At 59.3% G+C, this 25,580-nt stretch overlaps 4 protein-coding genes across 9 annotated transcripts; 2 read left to right on the top strand and 2 right to left on the bottom strand.

Moving 5' to 3' along the window:
- Positions 1–77: 77 nt before the first annotated feature.
- CTSW (cathepsin W) lies at positions 78–3,877 on the bottom strand. Its single transcript, XM_036861204.1, is given in 10 exon segments — positions 78–295; positions 381–590; positions 670–734; positions 941–1,066; positions 1,249–1,356; positions 1,439–1,535; positions 1,643–1,797; positions 2,193–2,306; positions 3,145–3,229; positions 3,473–3,877. Coding segments are annotated over 10 exon segments (1,158 nt in total). The 5' UTR covers positions 3,560–3,877; the 3' UTR covers positions 78–184.
- A 2,854-nt stretch (positions 3,878–6,731) lies between these two features.
- On the top strand, positions 6,732–13,485 carry EFEMP2 (EGF containing fibulin extracellular matrix protein 2). The gene is made up of 11 exons (XM_036861824.1): positions 6,732–6,864; positions 7,172–7,289; positions 7,516–7,564; positions 8,187–8,393; positions 8,998–9,120; positions 9,401–9,517; positions 9,662–9,781; positions 11,145–11,264; positions 11,352–11,478; positions 11,721–11,916; positions 12,782–13,485. Exons 2-11 carry the CDS (start codon positions 7,179–7,181, stop codon positions 12,941–12,943), a joined length of 1,332 nt encoding a protein of 443 aa, XP_036717719.1. The 5' UTR covers positions 6,732–6,864; positions 7,172–7,178; the 3' UTR covers positions 12,944–13,485.
- Positions 13,486–13,696: 211 nt separating this feature from the next.
- MUS81 (MUS81 structure-specific endonuclease subunit) lies at positions 13,697–19,308 on the bottom strand. 6 transcript variants are annotated; one of them, XM_036861818.1, is made up of 16 exons: positions 18,892–19,308; positions 18,669–18,798; positions 18,346–18,425; positions 17,698–17,796; positions 17,514–17,582; positions 17,268–17,353; positions 16,852–16,992; positions 16,584–16,679; positions 16,376–16,497; positions 16,185–16,282; positions 15,512–15,628; positions 15,322–15,417; positions 15,012–15,140; positions 14,832–14,935; positions 13,952–14,035; positions 13,697–13,860 (listed from the first exon to the last, which is right to left on the bottom strand). In XM_036861818.1, exons 1-16 carry the CDS (start codon positions 19,024–19,026, stop codon positions 13,794–13,796), a joined length of 1,653 nt encoding a protein of 550 aa, XP_036717713.1. In that variant the 5' UTR covers positions 19,027–19,308; the 3' UTR covers positions 13,697–13,793. The 6 variants fall into 6 exon arrangements, 5 of the variants coding, with proteins under 5 accessions (XP_036717713.1, XP_036717714.1, XP_036717718.1 ...); XM_036861819.1 differs by having other exon boundaries at positions 18,672–18,798; positions 18,892–19,307; XR_005020994.1 differs by lacking the exon at positions 14,832–14,935 and having other exon boundaries at positions 18,892–19,290.
- Positions 19,309–21,313: 2,005 nt separating this feature from the next.
- On the top strand, positions 21,314–25,072 carry CFL1 (cofilin 1). The gene is made up of 4 exons (XM_036861934.1): positions 21,314–21,583; positions 23,542–23,849; positions 24,106–24,182; positions 24,407–25,072. Exons 1-4 carry the CDS (start codon positions 21,329–21,331, stop codon positions 24,517–24,519), a joined length of 753 nt encoding a protein of 250 aa, XP_036717829.1. The 5' UTR covers positions 21,314–21,328; the 3' UTR covers positions 24,520–25,072.
- Positions 25,073–25,580: the final 508 nt, after the last annotated feature.

Raw genomic sequence — 25,580 nt, 5'->3', positions numbered from 1 at the left:
TGGTATCTATGTACTCCCCATCCATTTCCCCACCCCAGCTGAGTCCACTCTGAAGACAGGGGTCTTGTCTAGGTTTATTCAATCCGTAGCAGAAATACTGGGAGAATAGGCAAAAACCTTGGGGTGGGGTGGGCAGGGAGGTAGCTGGCACAGCAGGAGAGAGCTGAGGGGCAGCCAGGTGGGCTCAGGGAGGGCAGGAGACTTGGTGCTTCTTAACGAGTTTGTCCACTCTGGCAGTGAACGGGTACTTGGTGATGCCGCAGGTATTGCTCCCTCGGTGCAGCCGGAAATAGCCCTAGGAAGTTAGGGGACATCAGGGCCAGACGGTAGGGAGAGGTCTGTCCTGCCCTGTCCTCCCGCCCCCAGTAGATCACACTCACCTCCTCACCCCAGTTGGCCCCCCAGGAGTTCTTCAGGATCCAGTATGGGATGGAGTAGCGAGGATGAGGATGAGACCGGGATGAGATCGCCTCTGCCTGCCTCCCCTCCACCGACTTGCTTTTACCAAAACCCACCAGCAGGACAGAATGATCCACAAGCTGGGGGTCACAGGTGGTAGGTGTGGCCTTGATCACACCCTTCTGGTATTGCTGCAGGGGCAGAGAGGCTGAGTCGGGGGCCACCTCCCCTGTATACCCCTCCCCCCAGTTCCCTACCTATCCCACCTACCTGCAGTAGCTTCATGTTGATGGTCACAGTGATGGGGCCTTGGGTGGCCAAGTACCTGGCGATGCCTGGGGGTGGAAGGTGCCGTCAGGCCCTGCCTGCCCTGTGCCCCCTGCTCTCGGCTCATGGGTGTCTCTATCTCTTTCTCTTTCCCACGCCCTACCCCCCGCCCCCAAATCCCTCCATCTCTGTCTGTAGCCCCGTCTGTCCTGGTCTGTCTGTCCCTGTCATTCTCCCCCCTGGGCCCGCCCGTGTGTCTCCATCCTGCCCGTACTCTGCTCGCAGGGCTGCAGCATGATGAAATCCTGGATCCAGGCCACCTTCTTATGCTTCTTAGCCAGGCATCTGTGGGTTTTGCTGTTCCCCTTGAATGGGTAGTCCTTGTCACTGGCCAGGCCACCTGGACATGGGCAAGGCCCCGGAGGAGACTCGGCTCAGCTCCGGAACATCCCCCCCCCCCCCGACACAACACTCACTACTCCGAACATCCCACCCCCCCCAGACACACACACACACACACACCCTCACGCACGCACGCACGCACGCACAACACACACACACACACCACACACACACACACACCCCTGCCCCGAGAGACAGGCACTCACTGTTTGTTGAGGACAGTTATGAACGCGTCCCAGACAAGCCGCCCTTAGCAGCCATTCCCACAGCGGTCACAGTCGAGCAGCTCTGTTGCAAGCAGGGACAGTGTGGGTGCCCGGGCCTCAGGCATCCCCGCCTCAGTCACACAGGTCCCCTCCCCCAGCCATACCTTGCACGGAGACTTCCAGAGACTGATGGTATTTGATGGCCCACAGGGCCTCGATGTTGCCCGCTGCTGCCATGGCCCAGCAACAGTTGCAGTTTTGCTAGTGGTAGAAGGATGGGGGTCGGGGTAGGGAATGCAGGCCTTGTCCCTCTCCTCCCCCTCCCGCCACCAGGGCTGGATTGGGCCAGGCCGCATGGGGGCAGATACCTGGTTCCTGATGGATGAGATGATGCCAGCCTTCTTCCGCCAGTCACAGGTCGGGGGCACCGACTGCCCCCACTCTTCAGACCCTACCTTTTGGCTCACAGTTGGGGCCTCTCCAGCCACCCTCTGATGCCCATAAAGCTGGCCAAACTCCTCCTCTGGGAGACAGATGGGGCCCCCAAGTTTCGCAGTTTTTACCCCCTCTCCCCCACAGGCTGCCTCTCACTTCAGCCATCCACATCCTCAGCCATCTGAGTCCCCCTAATACCCTGGGAGACAGCAAGGCGAGGGTACTGAGGCCTAGAGAGAGGCCAGGTTCCTTGCTGGGGTGCACTCCCCTGCACCTGCTGCCTCCCCCTGAGCTGGGCTGCGACCCAGGCCTCCGGAGTTCCTGCCCCTGATCTCTGATTTGGGCCAAGCACCCAGGCCTCTGGTCCTCAGAGTCCCTCTGGGAAACAAAAGCCAAAAACCTGCCCTGTCCATCTGCTAGTATCCCTGGAGAAGGTTCTGCTTCCCCACCTACCACCTAGGGGCCAGGAGGGGCTCCCAGTACCTGTGAGGTCACTGAATGGAGTCACCCCAAACTCAGCTGTGCCCAAGTCCTCCTCTTGCAGCTGCTGAGCCTTGGCCAGGTTTCGGGCAAAGATGTCCAGGCGGCGAGCATGCTCTAGACCAAAAGGAGGTTGTCCTAGGCTGGCTCCCAAGCCCCCAGGGGTAGGAAGTGGTCACTGGCTTGGCTTCCCATCCACACTCGCCCAGGTGAGCACTGGCTCGTTTCCCGTGGTCCTTGCAGGCCCTGCTACAGACACCTGGGCCAAGGAAGTGGCTCCCCAGCGCCCCTAGGGTTGGGTTTTCCTAGGAGGCCAGAAGAGGGGTATCTCCGCCCACCTGGGGAAGAAGCCAAGGAAAGGGTCGGAAGGCAGAGTGACTCAAGGGAAAAGTGGATGGTTAGAGACCGGCTTCCTGCCAGGTCATCTCTCTCTGTACTTCACATCTCTGACCGCAAGTCTGTGGCTGGAACGAGGTGGGGGAGGGTGGGGTACAGGTCCATGGCACAGGAAGTCTGGGCTGAAAGGTGCTCACAGACCATCCCCCTATGGGAGATGAGATCCAGAGGGCAGGGGCAGGGCTGGCAGCTCCTGGGGGTGGAGAGAGTCCCCAGCTTGGGGACAACATGGGTATCCTTGGGTGTTTGCTGAATGAACTCATGACTAGATGGCGGCCTCCTGCCTGCTGCCTGCAGTCACAGCAAAGTGGCCCTGGAGGCGAAGGATCCTCTTGGACCAGTCAGACCCCCAACAGCTGCCGCCTTCCTCCAGGTTCGTAGCCAAGGATGATCCTGTCCCCACTTGTGCATTTGGGAAACCAGGGCGTACACCCCCAGCCCTGTCCCTGTCCTGCTGAGTGGCTGTGGCCAAGCACATTCCCCACGCTGGGCCTTGATTTCCTTGTCTATTAAATGGGAGAAGGGGGGTTGGACCGGAGACATTTGCGCCCCATGATACCTGCTGGGTGTGAGTAACTCCGGTTGTATCGGATCTGGAACAATGTGAAGACCTCTTTCAGCTCCAGAGGCTGGGGACCTGGGTCCTGGAAGAACAACCAAGGGCAGTGGGGAGGGGGAGAGGTGCAGAGTCATCGCTGGGACCTCAGCTCCCAGATGTGCCAGGACTGGGTTAGGGGAGCAGCAAGTTCACCCGCTCTTCTCCCTGTGGGGGCCTGGACACGTCAGTCACCTCTCCAGCCTCAGTTCCTCCCTCTGAGAAATAGGAACAAAGCACTGTCTCTGAGGGGGTGAGCCCCAGGCATGAGGAGCAGGTTGGGGACACTTACCTGGCCCCTGAGGGAGCCCTTGATGCCTTGGGCCAGGCCTGCCACCAACAGGGCCAGGAGATAGGAGAGATGGACAGTTAGTGACATGATGCTGCAGACCAGAGTGTCAGGGGCAGGAAGCTATGCAGAGCAAGGTGGAGGGGCTGAGAGGGTGGAGCTGGAGAAACCACAAAGGGGAAACCAGGCTGCGAGGGGGAGGAGGACCCCCAAGCACAAGAGGCCTTCAGGCTTTTGTCCCTACATGGCCCCCTGCCTTCCTGTACCCAGCTCCACCACTTTATTCAACAGAGGCTCTCCGCCCACCCTGTTCTGGGCAGTTCTAGGGATATGGAGATGGATCTGTCCTTAAGGGGACAGGAGGAGACAGATCCTAAGTGGGCAGTGACAATATAAGGCCATCAGTGCCTTGAGGGGGAAACGGGGGGCTATGGAAGCCACGGGCCCTGATGACTGGGGGGATGGATGGTGGTCAGTGCCCCCCAGGAAGCATTCTTGTTCATCCTATTACAAAGCTCAGTCAGCTCAGAAGTCACCTCCAAGAAGCTCACCCATCCTGTGGTGTAACCTGCAGCTCCTTGAGCCCCTGGTGTGCCTGTGCCTACTTGGCATCTGCGTCCCAACCACACCGGAGGTATCTGCCTTGCTTGTGTCCTCAGCACCCAGGAAGGGGCCGGGCACAGAGCTGGCTCAATGGGGATTTGTTGACTGAGCGATTGGTCGTCATGGGTTTTAAACAGTAAAGTTCAGGGTCCAGGGGACAGCAAGTGGCATCTACTACCTCCTTCTGTTCTTCATTCCTGTCACAGTCTGGGGATGGGGATGAGGGGTGTGGGTGGGCCTGAGGGGGCAGAAAGATAGCAGGATTGGCATCTCAGACGAGTAAGGCCGGAGGCTAAGGGCTGGGCAAGGGTGTTGACACCTGTTACTTCTGCCTTGGTTTTAAGTGGGTCCTTGGGCTAGGGAGCTCCCATTTGGGCCTCCAAGCTGGCAACCAGCACCCAATACCAGAGATGGGTGAGAAAAAAAACTGGCTTTCTCGGGGTTCCAAGGAGATGGGAGCGAGGGGAAGGGATCCATCCACTCATGTGTTCACCACCTCGTTTCTTCGTTCATTAGGAATCTTCCCAAAGCTGTGAGATCTCGTTTTGCTGCACCCAGCCCCCACCCCACCCCCCACACACACCCCGGATAGTAAGCCAAGGGACTCCTCTATTTGGAAAAAAGTGTGATGCTGCCTTTATTAAAATACAGTAGACAGACCATCCACAGAGGGGTACCTGGCTTCATGATTCTAGATCCCAGGCATGTGTCCCAAGCTGGTTTTGGCTGTGTGTGACCTATGACTAAAGCCCCATGTCAGCCCTCAGAGCTGGAGGTTCAAATAACAGCTTTATTGAGGTATAATTCACATACCATAAAATTCACCATTTTTAAGTGTACAATTCAGCGGTTTTTCACGTATTTGCATAATGGTGCAACCATCACCACTGTCTAATATCAGAGCATTTTCATCACCCGAAAAGAAACCCCATACCCATTAGAAGTCATTTCCCCATTCCCCCTTCCCCTCGCAAACACTCATCTAGTTTGTCTTTCAGATTTGCCTATTCTGGTTGTGTCATATAAATGGCATATGTGGCCTTTTGTGTCTGGCTCCTTTCAACTAGTGTACTATTTTCAAGATTCATCCATGTTGTAGCATATATCAGTACTTCATTCCTCTTTATGGCTGAATAACATTCCACCGTGTTACCATTTTTTGCTTATCCTTTCATCAATTGACGAACATTAGATTGGTTCTATATTTTGGTTCTTATGAATAATGTTGCTATGAACACTGTGTACAGATTTCGTGTGTGTGTGTGGATTGTGTTTTCAATCCCCCTGGGTATATACCTAGGAGTGAAATCGCTGGGTCACGTGGTAACATTTCTGACGACCTGCCAGACTGTTTTCCACAGCGGCTGCCCCATCTTACATTCCCACCCACAGTGTGTGAGGGTTCCAATTTCTCCATCTCCTCGCCAGCACTTGTTACTGTCTGTCTTTTTGGTTTTAAAGAACTATTATTTTTAGCCTCCTCCCCCCCACGTTGGGGGATGGTGCTGGGAAGGATTTGGGGGTGGCGAGGTGCTCTCCAGTTCACACCGCACCCTGAAGGCTCACCCCAGGACCCACCGTTTAAGTCCTCTCCTACTACACCCCCCTCCCCGGGCGGGGCGATGTGAAGATAACGGGGGTGGGAAAGGGACCGAGGGCTCGGCAGTTCCCACACGCTGTCTGCCTCCAGGCGGGGGATCCCTAGACACTCAGCCCTTTCCCGTCTGGCCCCGCCCTGAGACGTGGGCAGGGCAAGACCCCAACCCCTTGCTGGGAGCCAGCTCCGCCCTAACTCCTCCCCTTAGGGCTCTCCCTCTGCTTGGGAGAGGAGGCAGAAACCCGGGGACTGGGGGGCGGGGTGGTGTGTGTGGGGTCGGGGAGGGACGCTGGTGGGAGGATGGCCAGGAAGGCGATGGCACCGGACCCTGGCATCTGCACGCCCGAGTTCGCCCTGCCAGCCTTCTCAGGGGCTTCCATTCATTCTGGGCCAGAAGTGAACTGCCGCCCCCCGCCCCAAACTGAGGTAGCCTCTCGGACTGAGGACTCGCAGGAGGCCGTTCTGGAGTGAAGGGACCACCTGGCTGAAGACAGCCCTGGGGATGGAGGGGAGAAGGGACCGAGATGGACAGTTCTGGACCTGGGAGCGTCTCTTCTTAGGGCGAGGGTCTGGGGACCCTGGACGAGGTTTTGGTATTTCCAGAGTGACTGTCCGCGTGCACAGAATAACATTCTGGAGGGTGCAGAGTGAGCATCTGGAAGTCCCAGGATTAGGTGGGGTCTAGGTCCCCAGGATGACATTCTGGGAGGCGCAGAAAGAGTCTGTGGGCCCCGGCCTTAAGTGCACAGGAATTCTGGGGGCGCAGATTAGGTAGGGTCTAGGTGCGCAGGATGACATTTTGGGGTGCGCAAAGTGAAAGCGTGGGGGCTCCTAAGTGAGTCGGGGGCCTGGCATCAGGGCCAATGCCCCCAGGATCGGGCGCTCGGGGACCCTGGCCCGGCGCCGGGAGGCGGCTCCGGGCGGCGCCGCGGGGGACCGGGTGGGGGCCTGCGGCCGGCTGGGGGCGGAGAAGTGGGGGGTCGGGGTCCCTCCCCCTGGCGCGGGCTCAGGAATCCGCTGAGGGGCGGGCGGAGGCGCCGGGGTGGGCCGCGCCGCGGCGGGCGGGCGGGCGGGGGGCGCTTCCTGGGGCCGCGCGTCCAGGGAGCTGCGCCGTCCGCCTGTCCGTCTGCCGCAGGCACTGCCGAAGCCAGCCGAGCCGCCGGAGCCGCGGGCCGCGGGGCCGTCGCGGGCCCAAGTGAGTGGCCGTCCATGGGGGGAGGGCGCGAGCCAGAGTCTCGGCCGAGTCGCGTCAGCAAGGAGCCGAGAGGCCCGCGCTCCTCGGCCGGAGCCGCTGGGGGACCGGGCGGGGGGCGGGGCGGCCCCGGGCGGGTGGGCCCTGAACCCCGGCCTGCGTGAGGAGTCGGCCCTCGGCCCTGGGAGGCTCCGGGGCCCCAAGCACGGTTCCGGGCGGGAGGCGGCCGGGGCCACGGCTCTGAGTCCTGGTACCGGGAGTGCGGGCTGCTGTGGCAGAGGCGCCCTGACCCCCGCCCACCATCCCCCAGCCCCAGGATGCTCCCCTTCGCCTCCTGCCTCCCTGCGTCTCTACTGCTCTGGGCGCTGCTGCTGTTGCTCTTGGGGGCAGCGTCTCCCCAGGATTCCGAGGAGCCCGACAGCTACACGGTGGGGACAGTGGGGTCACTGGCCTGGGCTGGGCTGGGACACAGAGACCAGGATCCTGGGGTGGCGGCTGCTGCTGGGGAAGATTCTCCCCTCCGCTGGTTGGTGGAGCAGCTGGGGCCATTGTTTGGAGCAGGCGGGGAGGGTGGCCAGGCTTGGGCCCTGGTCTTGGCCTGGTCAGCTAGAGGGGGCCAGGGGTGACCACTGGCCACCTCTGGTCCCCTTGTAGGAATGCACAGACGGCTATGAGTGGGACCCTGACAGCCAGCACTGCCGGGGTGAGGATGCTTGGGGGACCGAGCCACCCCCGAGAACCGGGAAGGGGATTGCAACCCCACCTCCAAGAGCTGCTCTGTCTCCTGCCCAGCTCTGCCTGGCCGCGGCCAGCGCTGGTTCTCAGGGGGCCAGCTTGGCTAGGGGTGGAGAAACCATCCAGGCCCCTCCCTCTCAGAGAAACCCAGGACACCCGGCCAGCCCACCCCCCCCCCCCCGCCCCCTCAGGAGTCTAGAGAGCAACAGGGCACTGCCCTGGATACCTCCTCTAATCACTGTCCTATCCAGCTTTGTCCCATCACGGCTCCAGGAGAGCAGTGCCTGCGGGGGTGGGTAAGGAAGCCTGCACATCACTCTTAGGCTGAGTCAGGGCCAGGGCTTTGGAGAGGGACAGAGACCCTCTCGGGGGCAAGAAAATGGGGGTGACTATAGGAACAGCTGCCCCACCATCAGCCCTCACAGGCCCTGGGAAGGGGTCCTGGGCAGGCAGCCTTAGCTTGTTGAGTAGAGAGGGAAGGCCCTGCCCGGGTCACTCAGCTTAGAGAAGGCTGAGCTGGGCTCCTGCCTCCCACCCCCTCCACGGCCGGCCCAGGAGACTGGCTGTGCCCAGCAGGCCCCTCTCCGCAGATGTCAACGAGTGCCTGACCATCCCGGAGGCCTGCAAGGGGGAAATGAAATGTATCAACCACTATGGGGGCTACTTGTGCCTTCCCCGCTCGGCTGCTGTCATCAATGACCTGCATGGCGAGGGACCACCACCACCAGTGCCCCCTGCTGAGCACCCCAACCCCTGCTTCCCGGGTTATGAGCCCGATGAGCAAGAGAGCTGCACGGGTGAGTAAGGGTCACCCTGGCACTGAGGCTTCCAACCCTTCTACCGAGCGTCTCTCACTGCATCTTAAAAACTTACACCTCGTGTTCCTCCCTTGCTCAAGAGCCTCCTCAGGGCCACTAGGATAACATCCAGACCCTTGTCCAGATCCTCACTTTGCGTGGGGCCTGCCGCAGGTGGCCCCGGCTCCTGTTATACTGCCCAGCCAGCCTCTGGGACCCTCACCTTGACTGCTGCAGATGTACTGCAAGAGCTCTGCCTCTCAGCCTCTGCCCCTGCCCCTTCCTGGTCTGCACCCCACCCCTGGGTGCCTCGGGCCTTGGAGGAAGGCCCTGGAATCTGTGCTCCTGGGAGTATGGGCAGGGCCTTATCCTATGCTTCCCTGGCATGAGGCCTCCCAGCGTAGGGGTGCCGTTCTCATTGGCTCCAAGCTGGTAGACTCTTATTTGTGCTGTTGGGCGGGTCCACGTGTTCCTGTTGTGGGTGCGTCAGTCACCCACACATCCATGTAAGTGGTACCTGACCTGTGTGCTCCCATACTGAGGTGTCTGTCATGTCGGGTGGTGCATGGGCTGCCAGGCGGGGGCTGAGTGGTGTCTCCTGCAGACGTGGACGAGTGTGCCCAGGCCCTGCACGACTGCCGCCCCAGCCAGGAGTGCCATAACCTGCCTGGCTCCTACCAGTGTACTTGCCCCGACGGCTACCGCAAGATCGGGCCCGAGTGTGTGGGTGAGTCTGGGGAGCGGCCTTTCTGGTCCCTGCTCTGTGCCCATGGCCTGGCTCTCACTCTAGCACCTGATCCCCATTCCAACCCACCCCCAGGTTTCACCCCAGTCCCCTGCCACCTCTGCCTTACTGTCCCCAGACACAGGACTGTATGCGTGTATGTGTGAGTCCTGGCTGATCTGGCCCAGCCCAGACACAAGCAAGACTACGGGTGATGAGTCCCAGCTGGCCTGGGCCGCACCTGATATTTGCCCTCTGCTGTCCTTTCCCTGCTTCCATCCAGATATAGACGAGTGCCGCTACCGCTACTGCCAGCACCGCTGCGTGAACTTGCCTGGTTCCTTTCGATGCCAGTGCGAGCCGGGCTTCCAGCTGGGGCCCAACAACCGCTCCTGTGTGGGTGAGGCCGGGCTGGGCCAGGCTACTGGGTCCTGAGCAGGGTGGTGTGGGGTGGGGGAGCTCCCTTCCTGACCAGCCCAGGGGCAGCGGGGGCTCTGGGCTGCTCCTCGGCTTTCACCCCTCCCCCTCTTCCCGGCACCCCCAGATGTGAACGAATGCGACATGGGGGCTCCGTGCGAGCAGCGCTGCTTCAACTCCTATGGGACCTTCCTGTGTCGCTGCCACCAGGGCTATGAGCTGCACCGGGATGGCTTCTCCTGCAGTGGTGAGAGCTCTGCCCCTGCCGCGTGTCCCTCCATTGGTCCCCCAGGCCCTGTGTCATGCTGCACCTCCTGCCACACAGCCCTCCCCTTGATGCCTCCACGTCCTGTCCATCCTGCACCCATGTGCCTCCTGGTACTCCACCCCAGCTGGTGGCTGGGCACCTACACAGCTGCCCACCAGAACTCCCAGCCTGGTGGGGAAGGCACAGAGGGGAGCAGTTAGATCCCCACTGAAGCTCAGTAGGGAGACTGAACGAAGATGTAGGTGCCCCCCTCCCTGGGAATCAGGCTGATGTGCATGCGAATCCTGGACCAGGGCAAGTCACTCTTCTCTCTGAGTCCATTTCTTCTTCTGTAGAATAGGTTGTCTTGAGAATTAAGTGAGAAAATGACGACAGACTTTTTCAAGTCCCAAGCAGCAACGCTTTAAAGTGAATTAGCATTTATTGAGAACCTGCCCTGTGCAGTATGCTTTCCTTACATATTTGGCCTTATTTAATCCTGCCAACAATCCTATGAGATAAATAGCAGTTTTTCCTCCTCTGCAAAATGACATTAATACTTCCCTCAAATTTTGTTGGGAGGATTACAAAAAATAAGATAAAATACTTCAATGAGGAGAGGTTGAGTGACTTGCCCAATGGGGCCAGGGTTCTATCTCACTCCATGTCAACCGGCCATGTACGCTGTTTCTGTTACACTTTGTGCTTTGCTGCCGAGGCAGGCCGCATTGGTACCTGGCTAGGTGCCGGGCAGCGTAAGGGGCACAGAGGAGAAAACCTGGCTCCTGCCTGTGCTGCTCACGGTTGGCAGGAGGTGACTGTGTGCTTGGGCGGATTGTAGGTTGCAGGATTCGGGCAAAGTGCTGAAACCCAGAGCAGGCTGGGATGCCTCGAGGGCTCATCAGTCTAAGCCACTGATTTTATTGACAGGAAAACTGAGGTTCCCCAAACTCAGTCAGTAGGATATAAAGCCAAACCTCTAGATTCCCAGTGCTCTCATTTAGTATCACGTTATAGTCCTGGGGCAAAGAGAGATCTGTGAGCTGGGCAGTCCTTTCTTTTTTTTTTTTGGCCACGTGGCTTCTGGGATCTTAGTTCCCAGACCAGGGATGGAACCCGTGCCCCCTGCAGTGGAAGCGCGGAGTCTTAACCACTGGACCGCCAGGAAAGTCCTCTGGGCAGTTCTTTCTTGAACCCTCTGTCCGCTGCTGAGTTCCGCAGGGCCTGTCTCTTCTGCTTCTTCCTACACTGAGCCTAACCTGGGGCCAGGCTCAGTCGATGAGATGAGCATGTGTGGGGCTGAGCTGGAGGACTGCCGCAGCCCAGTCCTCAGCCCCGCCCCGCCCCCCCCCCCCCCCCCCAGATATCGATGAGTGCAGCTACTCCAGTTACCTCTGCCAGTACCGCTGTGTCAACGAGCCAGGCCGCTTCTCCTGCCACTGCCCGCAGGGCTACCAGTTGCTGGCCACGCGCCTGTGCCAAGGTACAGGTTGCCCCGGTGCAGCGGGCAGGGTGGTGTCAGGGGCTGGTGGCCTGGTATCCGGGTTCCAGCCCCTCTCCCCCGGCACAGACATTGACGAGTGTGAGTCGGGTGCGCACCAGTGCTCTGAGGCCCAAACGTGTGTCAACTTCCACGGGGGCTACCGCTGCGTGGACACCAACCGCTGCGTGGAGCCCTATGTCCAGGTGTCGGACAAGTGAGTCAACTCGACACCAGGCCATGGCAGAAACTACAACTCCCAGAGAGCTCTGCGGCTGACTGGCACCTGTTCGGGCTGGCGAGTGCTCTGAGGGCCGATGGGAGTTGTAGTCCGACTAAATCACATATGCTGTTACAGCAGGAGTGGGAGGATCCTTTTGGGATCCCTAATTTTGGGGGTGGGCCAGATTTGGAGGATGGGCTATGACCTTATTCGTGTTCCCATCTCGGGGTCTCCAGTCGCTGCCTCTGTCCGGCTTCCAACCCCCTGTGCCGGGAGCAGCCCTCGTCCATCGTGCACCGCTACATGAGCATCACCTCGGAGCGGAGCGTACCGGCCGACGTGTTCCAAATCCAAGCGACCTCCGTCTACCCTGGCGCCTACAATGCTTTTCAGATCCGTGCTGGAAACTCGCAGGGAGACTTCTACATTAGGGTAAGGCTTTCCCCTAACCCCACCCCTCAACTGACTTGCATAATCCAAAACTGAATTCCAGGAAACCTTAAGTGGGAGACTCAACTATGCCACCATGCCCTGCCTCTTCTCTCAGTGTCCCTCCCCCCAGGGGTCAGAATTTCTGTAGCGAGGTAGGAGTGTTCTAAGTTCCCTTGGTACAAACTACAGATTGTTAAATACAATTCTAGCAAGGCACTCAGACACTGGGGTTTGAGTCCCTGTCTGCGTATCTGGCTTCAACTGCTTCACCCTCAGGACAAGGGACCAGCATGAGAGGCTGGAGGTAACAGACACAGCAGATTCTGGGAAGGGCAAGCAAGTGGAGCTGGATCTTGGAGAGAGAGGCAGCAGGGGTTGGCGCAGGGGCCTGGGGTCTGAGAATCCAGCTCTCTGCTGGTGGAGGTGGGAGGAGGGCACGGTCCGGATGTGACACAGTGAGAGGGGTGTAAGGGTTTGTCTGGTTCCGGTGCTGGTTTTCTCTTTCTGGAATTGAGTGCTTTGAAGGGGAGTCTGCCTGCTCCAGGTCACCAAAGGCCCCACTGCTCCCCAGAGTCTCACACCTGGCCCTGAATCAGTTGACCGTGGTTAGACAAAAGAAGAACTAGCTGGAAAGGGTGGGAAGAGCACCAGTGAGATGTTTCTGAGGGCACGAGCCCGGGTGCAGATGTCGAGGGAGTCACAGATCTGGATGAGCGCCTGGGGTCCCAGGCTGGCCAGGGCTCTCTCCACTTCACAGCCACTGGTTGTGGATACCAGACTCGGGGCAGGGAGGTGACGCCGGGGTAGGGTCCTGGTGCGTAGGTTGACGCAATCTACGTGTCCCCCCACCCACTGTACCCTGCAGCAAATCAACAATGTCAGCGCCATGCTGGTCCTCGCGCGGCCTGTGACAGGCCCCCGGGAGTACGTGCTGGACCTCGAGATGGTCACCATGAACTCCCTCATGAGCTACCGGGCCAGCTCTGTACTGAGACTCACCGTCTTCGTGGGGGCCTACACCTTCTGAGGAGTGGGCGGGGGAGCTCTCAGGGAGGGGGAGGTTCCCTGTAGCCGAGGAGCCTGGGGCTCAGGGATGACGCTGTTGTGAAGGGTAGAGAGAGAAAGGCAATAAAGGGAGAAAGAAGGAGTCCTGGTGGCTGAGGTGGGTGGGTCACACTGCAGTGAACCCCAGAGTGGGGAAAGGGCAGGCTCATGGGAGGCGGGCCACGTCCACCTAAAGGCGGGGGGTGTCTCTGTCCAGGCTGAAGGGCTCCATTGACACTGGAACCAGCCTATATACCAGGGGCATCAGAATCACCCCGAGACGGGAAGAGGTAATGAGGCTGCAGACCCCAGGCCCCAGCCCAGAAACGTGGGCTTGGCTGGTCTGCAGTGGGCCCGAACAGTCCTGCTCTAGACAGTGCCAGGAGGCCCTGGGTTTCAATCCTAGCTTGGCCTCAAATGATCAATTTGGAGAAATCCTAGTAGCTCCCTGAGCCTCACTGTTCCAATCCATAAAATGAGGCAACTGGACTGTTAGCGCTTTATAAACTTTTCTTTTCCAAGCTACAGAACTTCTTCTCAAAGGAAATTTTATTTGATCAGAGAACTCTGATGACATAAACCAGATTCAAAGTTGCAACGCCTCACTGACTTCATCTCCCTGGCAGTCTCAGTGCCCTGCCAGGGGAACCCCAGGGGTCCTGAGGAGCTCAGTTTACAAACTGGACCCAATGGTCTCCCCAGTTCCTACCTGGCATCTCCTCCTAACACATAAAGCTGCAAACACTTAAGATTTTTATTGTAGCCCAAAGATCCCAGTTAAAAGGCTGCATAGCCTGGGAAGATGGGGGCGGGGGTCTGTCTTGTGGCATAGCTCAGGTCAGGGGGCCATGGCTGCAGTAAAGCTGTGATAAGGTCCTGCTCAGAGCGGGCCCCAGATTCCTGCACAAAGAGAAAGGCAAGTAAGGGTCAGGCCTGGGTGAGGGTCACCGCACCCCACCTGCTCTCTCCAGGGTCTCACCTCTGCCCTCACCTCTGCAGTGGTCCACACTTGATGGTGCTCAGCAGCATCTCCTTTTCCTCCGGCGTGGCACAGGCGTCATAGGCAGCCAGTAGGCTGAGGGTGGGGTGGGGAGTATGAGTCTCTAAGTTTCGGCAATGGCTGACTACTGGCCCATCACGGGAGACAGGCCGGAAGGGGTTGGCATGGGTTAGAGGAGTCAGGACCATGGCCGCACTTCCTGAACCTGGCATTCAAGGCCCTGCTCCATCCTGCTCACCCTTTCATGCTCCTGCAAATGTTTCCCAAGTATGGCTGTTCTTGGCCCAGTCTTCATGGCCCACCCACTCCTCCAGGAAGCCTTCTCTGCTGCACCAGGTACAGGAAGTCCCCTCCATACGAACCTTCAAGTTGCAAACTTTCAAAGATGCGAACATATGTTCGCATGTCCAGTCACGTAAGTTAGTTCACGTGTCTGGTGTACACGCTCACTCACGTGTATCCTCTACAGGTGGTTGTGCTTTCGTGTGCTTTACAGTACTGTATAGAGTACAGTAGTACAGTATCTTTATTTCAAGCAGCAGTATGTAGTTGACTGTGTTAGTTGGGTATCTAGGCTAACTTTGTTAGACTTACAAACAAATCGGACTTATGAACGTGCTCTCGGAACGGAACTTGTTCGTATGTAGGCGACTTACTGTAGAATGTCTTTCTCTCCCTCCTCCCAATGCCTGAGATTCTGTCTGGTCTTGGCTGGCTCTGTCTTCCTCACCACCTGACCTCCATGAACTCCTCAGGTATCAGCTGGGTCTGTCCAGCCCTCACAGAGCCAGACCACCCGCAAGGCACTGGCTGAGTTGACGTCCACGCAGGGTGGGCGGGGGCAGAGGACAGGGGCTCTGTGGCGGCCTACCTGGCAGGGGTGCTGTACTGATCTACCAGGGCTGCCGCCTTCTCCCCGCTCACTCTGTGCACCTGCATCAGCTGCCTGACAAACACCTCCCGCACAGACTGGGCCTGGGGTCGGGGGAGGACCATATGAGGAGCGGCCCGGGACTGGACCTTATAAGGAGGCGCTGGGCAGAGGCAGTACCTTGTTCTTGATGGCTCCTGCGTTGAAATCGTTGAAGGTGAGGAGTGAGCAGAGAGGGTTTGCGGAGGGCCCAGCCCTTGATTCAGGGTCCCCTGGGGTTCCCCAGGGGCGACTGTGGAGGGTGTGGCCCTGAGGGAAGAGGGAGCTGAGGCCAGGCCAGAGCTCTAGGGGACAACCCCCAGCCAGGCCTTGCCCCATTCCAGGCCTCAGTGGGCCAGCTTGAGAAACAGGGATCTCACTCACCTCGCCTTCCTTGAGGGAACACGGGACCCAAGTAAGGGGCCAGTGCCGGACAGATGCACCTGCTCACCTGGTAGAGTCTCTGCAGGCCCCTTGTCAACAGGGCCAGGTAGGCTGCTGACTCCTTAATATCTGCTGTGCGTTTCACAAAGAAGCCATCGATGACCTGGAGGAGAGGATCCAAGGGAAGCAGAGCGGCTCCTGAGCGGAGCCGTAGACCACAGGGTCCCTGCCAGCCTGGCCCCGCCCTCCCGGCTCACCTGAGTGTTGGTGACAGCCTGCAGCAGCGTGCCCTCGGGAAGGCTGAGGTTACGCACTGAGCCATGCTCCTCCACCAGGTATACTCGACGCCCCAGGCCGCAGCGCTTCAGCCGGAACTGGGCAGGCAGTTGGGGAGGGTGAGGTGGGTCAAGACCTGGATGCTCACATGCTAGGTGTCCATCAGGTCTCCCTGGTCACGAGACCTTGGTCCCACCAGTTCGCCTCCTCATCCTCCCTAGCTTCTCCACCTGCCTCAGAGTGGCCTCCACACGTTTGCTCACGCTGCTACTCTTGCACAGAAAGCCCGGCCACCATCTGAGCAATGCCCATTCTTCAAGCTTCCCTTGGCCTACACGTGGCCTATGGGGTCAGCCTAGCAGCCAGCACTGACACACAGCTGCTGCACTCCAGTCCTGGAGGGGTGAGCCTTGTTTACCCCAGACTGCAGGGGCTGGACGCCCTAGGGGTCTTCACATGCTCCTCAGCCCCGCCCAGAGACCCTGCACACCTACTGTGCGCCTGGAGGGGCCCGAGGGGGTCTGATCTCGGGGCTGCCCTGGAGCAGCTCTAGAGGGGGTGTGGCTGGAGGTGTGGGAGCTCTGCCTGGATACCACCCAGAAGTGCCCCTGAGCGGGCCCGGGGCAGGGAGGGTGGTGAGGCCAGTGAAGGAACCTTTTGCTCCCGGAAGCGGCCGTCGATGATGCTGCTGCACAGGTCATCCAGCCGCTTTCGTTCCACGATGTGGTCCAGGACTAGTTCTCCAGGTCGTGCTGCCGAGAGGCCAAGAAGGGTCCCGTCGGCTCACGTCCCCTCACCCGCCAGGCCCTGCCTCTGACCCCCACCTGCCCGTCCACACCCCTTACCCGGGTCCCTGGGACTGGTCTCTTGGGCCACCCACACGAAGTCCCCGACGTGCAGCTTGCGCACCGTGTGGGTCACGTGCAGCCGCTGCAGCTCTCGGAGCAGCTCTGGCCTGGGTCCCGCCCTGGAGTTGCACGGTGGGAGGCCTGAGGCAGGGCAGGCCAGGGCCCTCGCCGCATCCTCTCCCTCACCTCCCCCCACCTCACTCACCCCTTGGTCTCGCCAACGTCCACGCACAACAGCACCCTGTACTCTCCAGGCCCCAGCTGCAGCGGTGGCTGCTGGACATTCCCTTCGCTGGCGCCACTACCAGGGAGAAGAGGTGGGAGTCGGCGTGTGCAAGGCCGGGGCTGCTGCTCTAACCCCTAGGAGGTGGGGCAGCCACAGCTCAGCTGGAGCGGATGGAGACAGGGTGGGGTCCTGGCCTCATTTTGGGGACGACTCCTGCTCCCCTGTTCTCCCCCCTCCCCCTCCTCACAGCTCAGCCGAGGCCGCTCCTGGCACCGCAGGCTCCTCCCCAGGGGGCTCCTCTGGCCCGCTGCCCACATTCAGCAAGCTCAGGCCCTCCGACTCAGCCAGCTTCTGGGCCAGCTCCAGACCCTCTGGGGTCAGTGAGTACCTGGTGGGTGGAAAAGAAGAGCACAGATCTCCCTTCTTCACTCATGCCTGGCGGGCTCCCCTGCCTGCCCCCAGCTAGGCTGGTCTCACCAGCCTGGGCAACCCTTCACAAACAAGGCCAGTGGCTGCCCAACGCCCCTCCTGCTAGCCATGTTCTCGCCCCTCAGACCAGCTGCCTCTGGACCTGCCCAGGGCCACTCCTCAGGTCGGCAACAACTCAGCACGTCACGCCTGCTCCCCGACCCTGCCTCCTGCATCTCACGTAGTTCTCCCCACCTAGCTGGCTGCTGCGTCCTGACGACCAGGTTCCTGTGGAGGAGGGAGCGGAGGACTGGCCAGGGCCGAGCACTTCCAGGGGCCACCTGTTCGCAGGGGAGGAGACCCTTAGAGAGCTCCCAGGGCTACCACCTGCCCACTCCCTTGCCCCACCCCGCTGCTTGCTCCCAAGAAGGGCAGCCTGTGGTGGGCTCAGGGTCAGATCCAGAGCCACTTGGCTCCCTCCTTCCCCCTCTCAGTGCTCACCCTTGGAGCCTTCTGGGCACACCTCTGCAGCAGCTCCTCCTTGGTTAGGAAGCCGTGACTGCTAGGATTCTGTAACCAAGGCAGAAATGTAACCAACTTAGGTTCAGTGCCCGAGCAGCCTGCCACAGGAGCCGCAGGCCCGTGGCCTCAGTTCCCCGGACTCCCGATTTGGTCGGGCGCTCACCAGGTGTTCCCCGTACAGCAGCAGCAGTACTGCTCGAGCTCCCGAGTGCCGAGCTGGCCAATACTTGCCAGAGCCTCCTGCTTTGAGCTGGGTTGGACCCTGAAAGGTACAGGGGGCCTTTGAAGCCAAAAGCCAGCCAGCTGTTGCAGACGGAATCCCTGGCAAAGCTGAGGTTCAGGTTCTACCTCAGCAGGCTAAATGGACCTGAGCAAATTACTCAGCTGCCTCTCTAGCTTCTGTGTCTTTAAAATGAGCCATGTGATAGTATGATCTCCTGCAAACTTGGGATGAGACGGTGGACAGTTTCAGGGTACGGGGGGGTGGGGTAGGGGTGTAATCGGCCTGGCCCAGCCTCAGTTCTAGCACAGGACAAAGGAGGTAAGACAAGAAGACTCAACAGCAAATTCCATAACTTACTGGGCTTGGCCCCCTAAATAGCTCGATTATGGAATTCTCTCAACTGACTCTATTATAACTCACTATCTACACCTACAGATAAGAAAACTAAGCATCAGACAGAATAAGTCATTTGCCCAGAGCCAGGTGTCACTGGTGGGATTTGGACCCAGCCCAGCTAAGTCCCCCAAGCCAGAGAATCTTACTCCTGGTGCTCCCGCTTTCCCTTCACTCCCCCTGCCCTCTCCTCACTGGCTTCGGATCCTGGACTTCGGCAGGCCTTTCCCGGGCTGGACTCTTCGCTCCAGGTGGTGAACATGGGGCATGGTCACCTGCGGGAGTAGAAGAGAGTCAACCCTGGACCCTGGAATCCAGCAGGTAGGATGGTCTGGGACGCTGCCAGCTCAAGTGGTTGGTGAGAGCGGTGAGGTTCTGAAAAGGTCAGCCACGAGCCCAACGTCAAAGAGCAACTTGGACAGGAGTAGAGAGCTTGAAGCCAAGGTATCCCAGGTGGTTACAGAGGCTGCATCTGGGGGAGGCTCAGGGGACCACCGACCCCTGCTCCCAGCGCTCACCACCTGATGCTTTGTGCTGCTGCAGCCGCCGGTCCAGCATCCGGCAGAGCCCGTCTCCGAAGTGCTGTAGGATCTTAGCTTCCTTGCCACTGTGCAGGGGCAGTGGGTACCGCCGTAGGGAGCGCAGTGCCTGGCGGGGTAGAGGTACAGTACTGGGTCAGGCTGGACGGGGCTATCTGGCCCGGCCAGCACCTGTCCCCCATCAGGCCCGGCCAGAACCCACCTTCTGAAACACGAATTGCGTGCGGCGCCCTCTGCTGGCTGCCTCGTCCCGCCACTCGGTCAGCCAGCGTACGAAGAGCGGGTTGGCGCAAACGGGCAGCGGTCGTTTCCGGCCCAGGCGGACCGGCGCTGCCATGAGCCCGGAGGTGTGAGCCCCAGCCCTCACGCCGGCAGGACTGAAATGCCGCTAGTTCTGGAGACGGGATTCGAACACCTGGTTCCGGCGGAGGGGGGCGGGACCTCTCCAATCACGTGGTCCCACGCGGGGAACTAACCAGAGGACTGATTTCTGCTGCCCTCCCCGCCCCCGTACTACTCTAAGTGGTCGCTGCCAAGCGCAATCTCTACCGCCTTTCGCCCTCCCGCCGCCCCGGGACAGGACGGGCCTTTCGGACGCGCCCCACCCGCCCCAGGCCTTGACCCGCCCCTTCCTCCCACCCCAGATTCGAGAGCGGGGGTGGGGGGGGGTCCTCTTTGTGCAGGAGAGAGGAAGGTGGACAGCGCCGCCCTGTGGCTGGGAGGTCTGGTTGGGGCGGTGCATACCGAGTAATGTCAGTTTCAGGCTCGCTCTAGCGGAGGACTGTGTAGAGACTGGGTTTATGAAGAGTCCGGGGTGGGGGTGGGGGTGGGGGAACAAATGGGTTGCAGGTAGTTTTGTCGGAGGGACATTAGAAATGGGTACAGGGAATGAGGACACAAAGGTAACGCGAGAGCAGCTGAAAGACCCTCCGAGGAAATGGTGATCCCGAGCTGGGGCCTCCATGGGGGAGGGGCGCGAAGTCGGGGACACGCAGGGAAGGCCAAAGCTTGCAGGACGGGGAGAGTGGGACAGAGGACAAGTAAAGAGGGAACAAATAGGAGGTACTGGACATCGGGATATGTGGGAGGGGCTGAAGTGGGCACGTTGTTGGATTCGGGGTAGCAGCCTGGGAGTAAGAAGCTCGGACAAGGGGAAAACACTTCATCGTTTTTGAGAGTCATTGGAGGTGGGGGACCCTCAGGGAGGTTAAGATGGGAACTATGCAGAGGGGACCCAGTTGAACACGAGAGTCTCGCCAGCAAATTAGAGCAGCCCTCATCTGCTACACCGGAAGTGGCGAGGTGCGGATCTGAGGCCTTACTGGAGCGGAGAGGCGGGCGCCAGAGCTCCAGGCCCGCCCCTTCAAACTCCGCCCCGCCTCGATCCCTCACCCCCCAGCCTGCTCCACACTCCCGCCCGACGCTGCCTTATAAGGAGCCTCTAGCGGGCATTCGGTTTGGCCCCGCCCCCTCTAGCCACATGTCCTAATAAGGACATCTAGGGCATCCCGCAGCTAGGGGCGGGCGGGAGCGCGTCTCCAGGGTAACTGCGAAGTCTCCCTCCCCCTCGTCGTTGCTCTAGGAAACTCCGAAGCTCAAAAAAGGTGGAGCCAGCCTCCTCTCCAGGCAGGGTCGCTTGCGGGAGGCGGTTGAGCTGCGGCCCCCACCTGAGGCTCCCGGGAGATCGGTTGGTGGGCGATGCGGCGGAAGGTCCCCGACTACAACCCCCGGCATGCTCTGCGACGTACCCCACTCTCGGGAGTCGCTCCCCGGGTCCTGAAGACCAGGCTTCTGGCTCTTCATTTACACCCTTTATTCTGCATATGGGATCAATGCCCCCAATTCTCTTGTTTGCGACCTTGTCTTCTCTTCCTGCAGAGTAAGAGGCCATGGCCTTTGTTCGAGGCCAAAGAAATCTTCCCGGAGTCCCCCACCCCAGTTTCTTTTTTTGAAGGTTATGCTCCCACAGAGCTTCTGTCTCAATTTCTGCGGGTACTAATTAACCATATGCCTGGTTACCAAGTCGAGAATGAGACTCAAGTTTGGTTTAATATCTATTTCCGCTTTTCACTGTTTAGTAAAAGGCACATATCCTTGAATTGAAGGCACAAACCCCTGTCCTCCCTTTATTACCTCATGATTTTGCCAAACACCCTAAAAACAAGTACAAATCTCTATTTTCAAAGATTTCCTTGTAGCCTTTCCCTTGTGTTTTTTTCTCTTATTTTATTGACGTTGCATATGGCTTTTTCTCAGTAGACAAGAGTGGCTTTACACACGGAGGATGCTTAACGAATGTTTATTGGATAGAAGGTGCTTTATACTTGCGATTCTCCTTGCTCTAGGACTGGATTCCAGGCCAATGAATAGGTGCTTCAATTCGGAAAACCAAAATACTAACTCACTGAAAATTTTCAGACCAAAGGATCCAGACAGTGCCAAGATAGATCTTAGGAAAACCGTTTCCCTCGGGGGGAGAGAGCCGCGGAGTCGGGGCTCATTTTCAGGTCATACTACCCAACGCCGAGGCCTTCGCTCAGCTCCGAGCGTTTCCTGGGAAGTTCGACCAGCGGGTGCGCTCTCCGTGCCATAGCCCCGCCTCTCTCGGCTGTTTTGAACTACATTTCCCAGTATGCAACATGGAGCCAGGAGGCCGTCAGATGAAAAAGACTCTGTTACCCAGCGAGCCCGAAGACGGCGCAGGACCCTCGGACTTCATTTCCCGTCGGCCCGCGGGGGGAGCGCCGGAAGCCCGCCCCGCCCCTCATTGTGCGGCTCGTACTAAACGGAAGGGGCCGGGAGAGGCCGCGTTCAGTCGGATCCCGGCAGCAGCTGCAGCGCCTCTTGTCTTTTCTGGCTCTCCTTGCTATCTCCTTTTCTCTTCCGGAAACATGGTGAGCGGCAGGCCACGGCGCCGGAGGGGAGGTGGCTGCGAGTCGATCATCTGCGCGCGCTAAAGGGAACGGGGGAGCGACGTCGGAACCCCCTCCCCCAGCTCCCCGGGCGGGATGAGGGTCTCGTGCTGAGGGGCGGGCGGCGCCGGGACGCGCGTGCGCGCCCGCGGGCGCCGGTGAGGGCCGGCTTGGACGTCGCTCGCGCGCCCCCTGGACTCCCTTCCCCTCCCCCACCCCGCTGTTGCGCCCGCGCGGACAAGGGCCGTGGGGGAGGGGTCCAGGGCGCGCGCGCCCGTCCCTCGCTGAGCAGCCGGTGTCGCGCGCCGCGGCGGGGCCGAAGAGAGTCGGTTCACGGGGGCGCGCTCGACGGGAGCACGCGGCATCCAAAGCTGGCCCGGGAGCGGCGAAGGAAAAGCGCGCGAGCGGTCTCGGCGCGCGCGCCCCACCCAAGGGCTGTTCCTGTCACGGCGTCACCCTCCCTCTCAGGCGGGTCTGTCTCGAGAGCAGGTGGCAGGGATGCTCGCAAGGGGCGGGGGCGGCGGGGATGCGGGGGTGTCCGGGTCCGGGCGCAGGCGCCTGGGATTAGGGACTTGCACCGCGCGGCACAGAGCGGACACCGCGGAGATCACGGCCGTGCTCGGGAGCTAGCGAGCCCACAAGGCGAGCTGGGTTCGCAGACTACACCCGGCGGAGGCTGGAACGGCGCTGTCGGCCGGCGCGTGCGCACACGGTCAGGCCTGGCTGCTGGGCCCGAAGCCGTGGACCAGCGGGGCTGTCGGCTTTCCCGGATGGGGCCTGAGGGTGGAGCCGAGTTTAGGGAAGTGACCCAGGCGGGCACCGCCCGGAAACTACCCCGTCCTCTGTGTTCGGCCCGAGGGCTGCGAGACCCCAAGCTTGGGTAACTTGCCCAGGCCCGCAGCGCGGAGGGCCGATACGCTTGTCGGTAAGGGCGCTTCCTTAGCGTTGAGGCCTTGGAGGTGCTGCTGCCTCTAGGTACGGGTTTTTTTCGGGGAGGGGGCTGAGTCTAGCCGATCTCCTTTCCCCGCCTACTCCGGAAGTGGCTCAATCACGTGGCCGGCTTCCTCTGCAGTTCCGGGAGCGGGGGCAGATTTCACCGTGGACAGTTTCACTCCCATTCCTGGCTAGGGTGGCCCCCAGCACGACCCGGAATAGAAGTTTAAAGAGCTCTCACGGACCGTGGGCCCTTGAGTTTGGACTGCTAACTTCTATCAGCGATCTTTGGGGCCTGCATTTTTTTCCGGAGAACAGGGAGTTGTCGGGTAGGGCCGTAATTAGGGGTTTGTTGTAGGGAGTTGTCGGGTAGGGCCGTAATTAGGGGTTTGTTGTTCTTGCTTTGGTTTAGGAAGACCCCAGCAGAGAAGGGGATACCTTGTGTGATAACTGCGTTGAACAGTTCTGATGGGCTTGCTAGAACCGTTGAGCACCGTTGGTGACCCATCTAGCGTTGTGGGTCCTGTTTTTCTCTTAGATCTATCTATGACCATGACTTGGTTGTCTGGGTCCCCTCTACTCTCTGTGAAGTTCTGAGTCAGCACTATGCAAAAGCTGAGACTGAGTACCGTGAGTCTGTAGGTTCTATTTACCGTGAGCTTGTAGGTTCTTTTAATTCTGGGTTCACATCTTGGCCAAGACATTGCTTTTCACAGGTCTTTAATCTAGCTTGCAGGATGTCGGGGTGGGGAGGAATGGTGTTGAATTATGTGATCAGAGGTCTCTTCTATGGCGGCTATTCTGGGGTTGTGTCACATCTGATCCTTTGACAGTGACTTGGGTGGGAAAATAGTGATACTTGTCTTGGGAAGGGGATTAATGACTTCTTGGGGCTGAGGACTATATTTGTTGACATCTAGACAGATTTTCTAAGAAAGCAAAGGAAGGACTTAAGGGCACGTCCCAGAAACTTGTTCCTTATGAGGTGCGTGTGGCTCGTCCTCTAGGCCTCTGGCGTGGCTGTCTCTGATGGGGTCATCAAAGTGTTCAACGACATGAAGGTGCGTAAGTCGTCAACACCAGAGGAGGTGAAGAAGCGCAAGAAGGCGGTGCTCTTCTGCCTGAGCGAGGACAAGAAGAACATCATCCTGGAGGAGGGCAAGGAGATCCTGGTAGGTGATGTGGGCCAGACTGTAGACGACCCCTACACCACCTTTGTCAAGATGCTGCCAGACAAGGACTGCCGCTACGCCCTCTATGACGCAACCTATGAGACCAAGGAGAGCAAGAAGGAGGACCTGGTGTTCATCTTCTGGTGAGCTTCTCCTGCCGTAGCTCTGCCCCACCCCCTTTTCTCAGGACAGGAAGGTCTGTGGCTCCTTGTTAACCCAGAGGTGTGCGTTTCAGGGTAGGGTGTTGTAATAAAATGCCTGTCAGTGAGGAACTTGATAAAAGCTTGAATGTTAGGGGCCAGCTCAGGGGTTTCTGGAAGTCCTGTATCACTTGAGGGCACTTGCTAGACTTGGAGGAGGGGGCTTTGCGGCAAGTTCTCTGATTCTGTTTCCCTCCAGGGCCCCTGAGAGTGCACCCCTTAAGAGCAAAATGATCTATGCCAGCTCCAAGGACGCCATCAAGAAGAAGCTGACGGGTAAGGGCCAGCGTTGGTGGTGCCATATGCCCTTGCGTTCAGGCCTTGGCTGCAGGGTGGGGTAGACGGCATGGTGGAGGAGAGCCCTCTCTCTGTCTCCTCCTCACTGCCTGCTGGATGTAGCCTTATCCCGCCATCTGTTGTACTGGCTCCTTCCCAGCCGCAGCACACCCACCCCCGCCCCAGTGCTCCTCCTCACAGATGCTCCCCCTTCTCCTCCACAGGGATCAAGCATGAATTGCAAGCAAACTGCTACGAGGAGGTCAAGGACCGCTGCACCCTGGCAGAGAAGCTGGGGGGCAGCGCCGTCATCTCTCTGGAGGGCAAGCCTTTGTGAGCCCCCTCCAGCCCCCTGCCTGGAGCATCTGGCAGCCCCAGACCTGCCCATGGGGGTTGCAGGCTGCCCCCTTCCTGCCAGACCGGAGGGGCTGGGGGGATCCCAGCAGGGGGAGGGCAGTCCCTTCACCCAGTTGCCAAACAGCCCCCCCACCCCCTGGACCTTCCTCCTCCTCCCTCCATCCCTGACGGTTCTGGCCTTCCCAAACCGCTTTTGATCTTCTGATTCCTCTTGGGTTGAAACAGACCAAGTTCCCCCCAGGAACCCCTGTTTGGGGGGGACCTGTATTTTTTTTAACGACACCCCAGTTCCCCCCTTGTTCCTCCCTTTTCCCATGCTGCCAACTTCTAACCGCAATAGTGACTCTGTGCTTGTCTGTTTAGTTCTGTGTATAAATGGAATGTTGTGGAGATGACCCCTCCCTGCGCCGCCTGGTTCCCCTCCCCCTTGCCCCTGGTCACAGCCACTCATGGAAGCAGGACCAGTAAGGGACCCTCAATTAAAAACAAAAAAACAAAAAAACACACAACAATAAAAAGGCTCACTAATGGGATGTTTGTTTCGAGGTTGGGGCCCAGGGGACCTTGGGGGGGCGTAGGCTGGGAGAATGAGCAGCATCTCTTCCCTGACCCTGCCTCCAGCCAGCCCCACACACCCTCATTTGGCCCCAGTGACTAGCTGAGCCTCCCTTCTGACAGTTCCCTCTCTACATGCTGGTGTCATAGTTGGCACCAGCCTGGCTGTGCGGAAGGTAGCTGAGCCAGGGTGTGTCTGCTACTGGCCGCAGGGGTTCCTTGAACAGAGGGGCTTAATCCCTGAACTGGTTTCTTCTGCTGCCTTGACCCAGGTGGGCAGCAGGACAGTGAGGCCCATTCTCTGATCCCTGTGCAGTCTCGCCCAGATGTGGGCCCTGAGACTGCAAGTCACTGGTTGCTTCTTGAGCTTTTTCTCCACCTTCAGTATTTGGTCTTTGCTCTGCGCTCTCTCCTGGATGGCTGACTCATTTATGAGCGCTGGGTCCAGCAGCTGCTGTGAGTCAGACGCCAGGTTGAGTCTCTGGC

This window comes from Balaenoptera musculus, chromosome 8 (genome assembly GCF_009873245.2).
Source record: "Balaenoptera musculus isolate JJ_BM4_2016_0621 chromosome 8, mBalMus1.pri.v3, whole genome shotgun sequence".
Lineage (NCBI taxonomy): Eukaryota > Metazoa > Chordata > Mammalia > Artiodactyla > Balaenopteridae > Balaenoptera > Balaenoptera musculus.
The sequence above is the reverse complement of the archived record's forward strand: the minus strand, read 5'-3'. Positions and strand labels throughout refer to the sequence as shown.

Bases quoted from the DNA above. Each gene is read 5' to 3' on its own strand.
- CFL1 (XM_036861934.1), top strand. From the start codon at position 21,329: ATGGAGCCAGGAGGCCGTCAGATGAAAAAGACTCTGTTACCCAGCGAG. The intron at 23,850-24,105 runs GTGAGCTTCTCC...GTTTCCCTCCAG, and splicing joins GACCTGGTGTTCATCTTCTG to GGCCCCTGAGAGTGCACCCC. The intron at 24,183-24,406 runs GTAAGGGCCAGC...TCTCCTCCACAG, and splicing joins CATCAAGAAGAAGCTGACGG to GGATCAAGCATGAATTGCAA.
- EFEMP2 (XM_036861824.1), top strand. From the start codon at position 7,179: ATGCTCCCCTTCGCCTCCTGCCTCCCTGCGTCTCTACTGCTCTGGGCG. The intron at 8,394-8,997 runs GTGAGTAAGGGT...TGTCTCCTGCAG, and splicing joins TGAGCAAGAGAGCTGCACGG to ACGTGGACGAGTGTGCCCAG. The intron at 11,479-11,720 runs GTGAGTCAACTC...CGGGGTCTCCAG, and splicing joins TATGTCCAGGTGTCGGACAA to TCGCTGCCTCTGTCCGGCTT.
- MUS81 (XM_036861818.1), bottom strand. From the start codon at position 19,026: ATGGCAGCGCCGGTCCGCCTGGGCCGGAAACGACCGCTGCCCGTTTGC. The intron at 14,936-15,011 runs GTACTGCCTCTG...CCCCGACCCCAG, and splicing joins CAGGAGCCATCAAGAACAAG to GCCCAGTCTGTGCGGGAGGT. The intron at 14,036-14,831 runs GTAGGCCGCCAC...CCCCACCCTCAG, and splicing joins CAGTACAGCACCCCTGCCAG to CCTACTGGCTGCCTATGACG.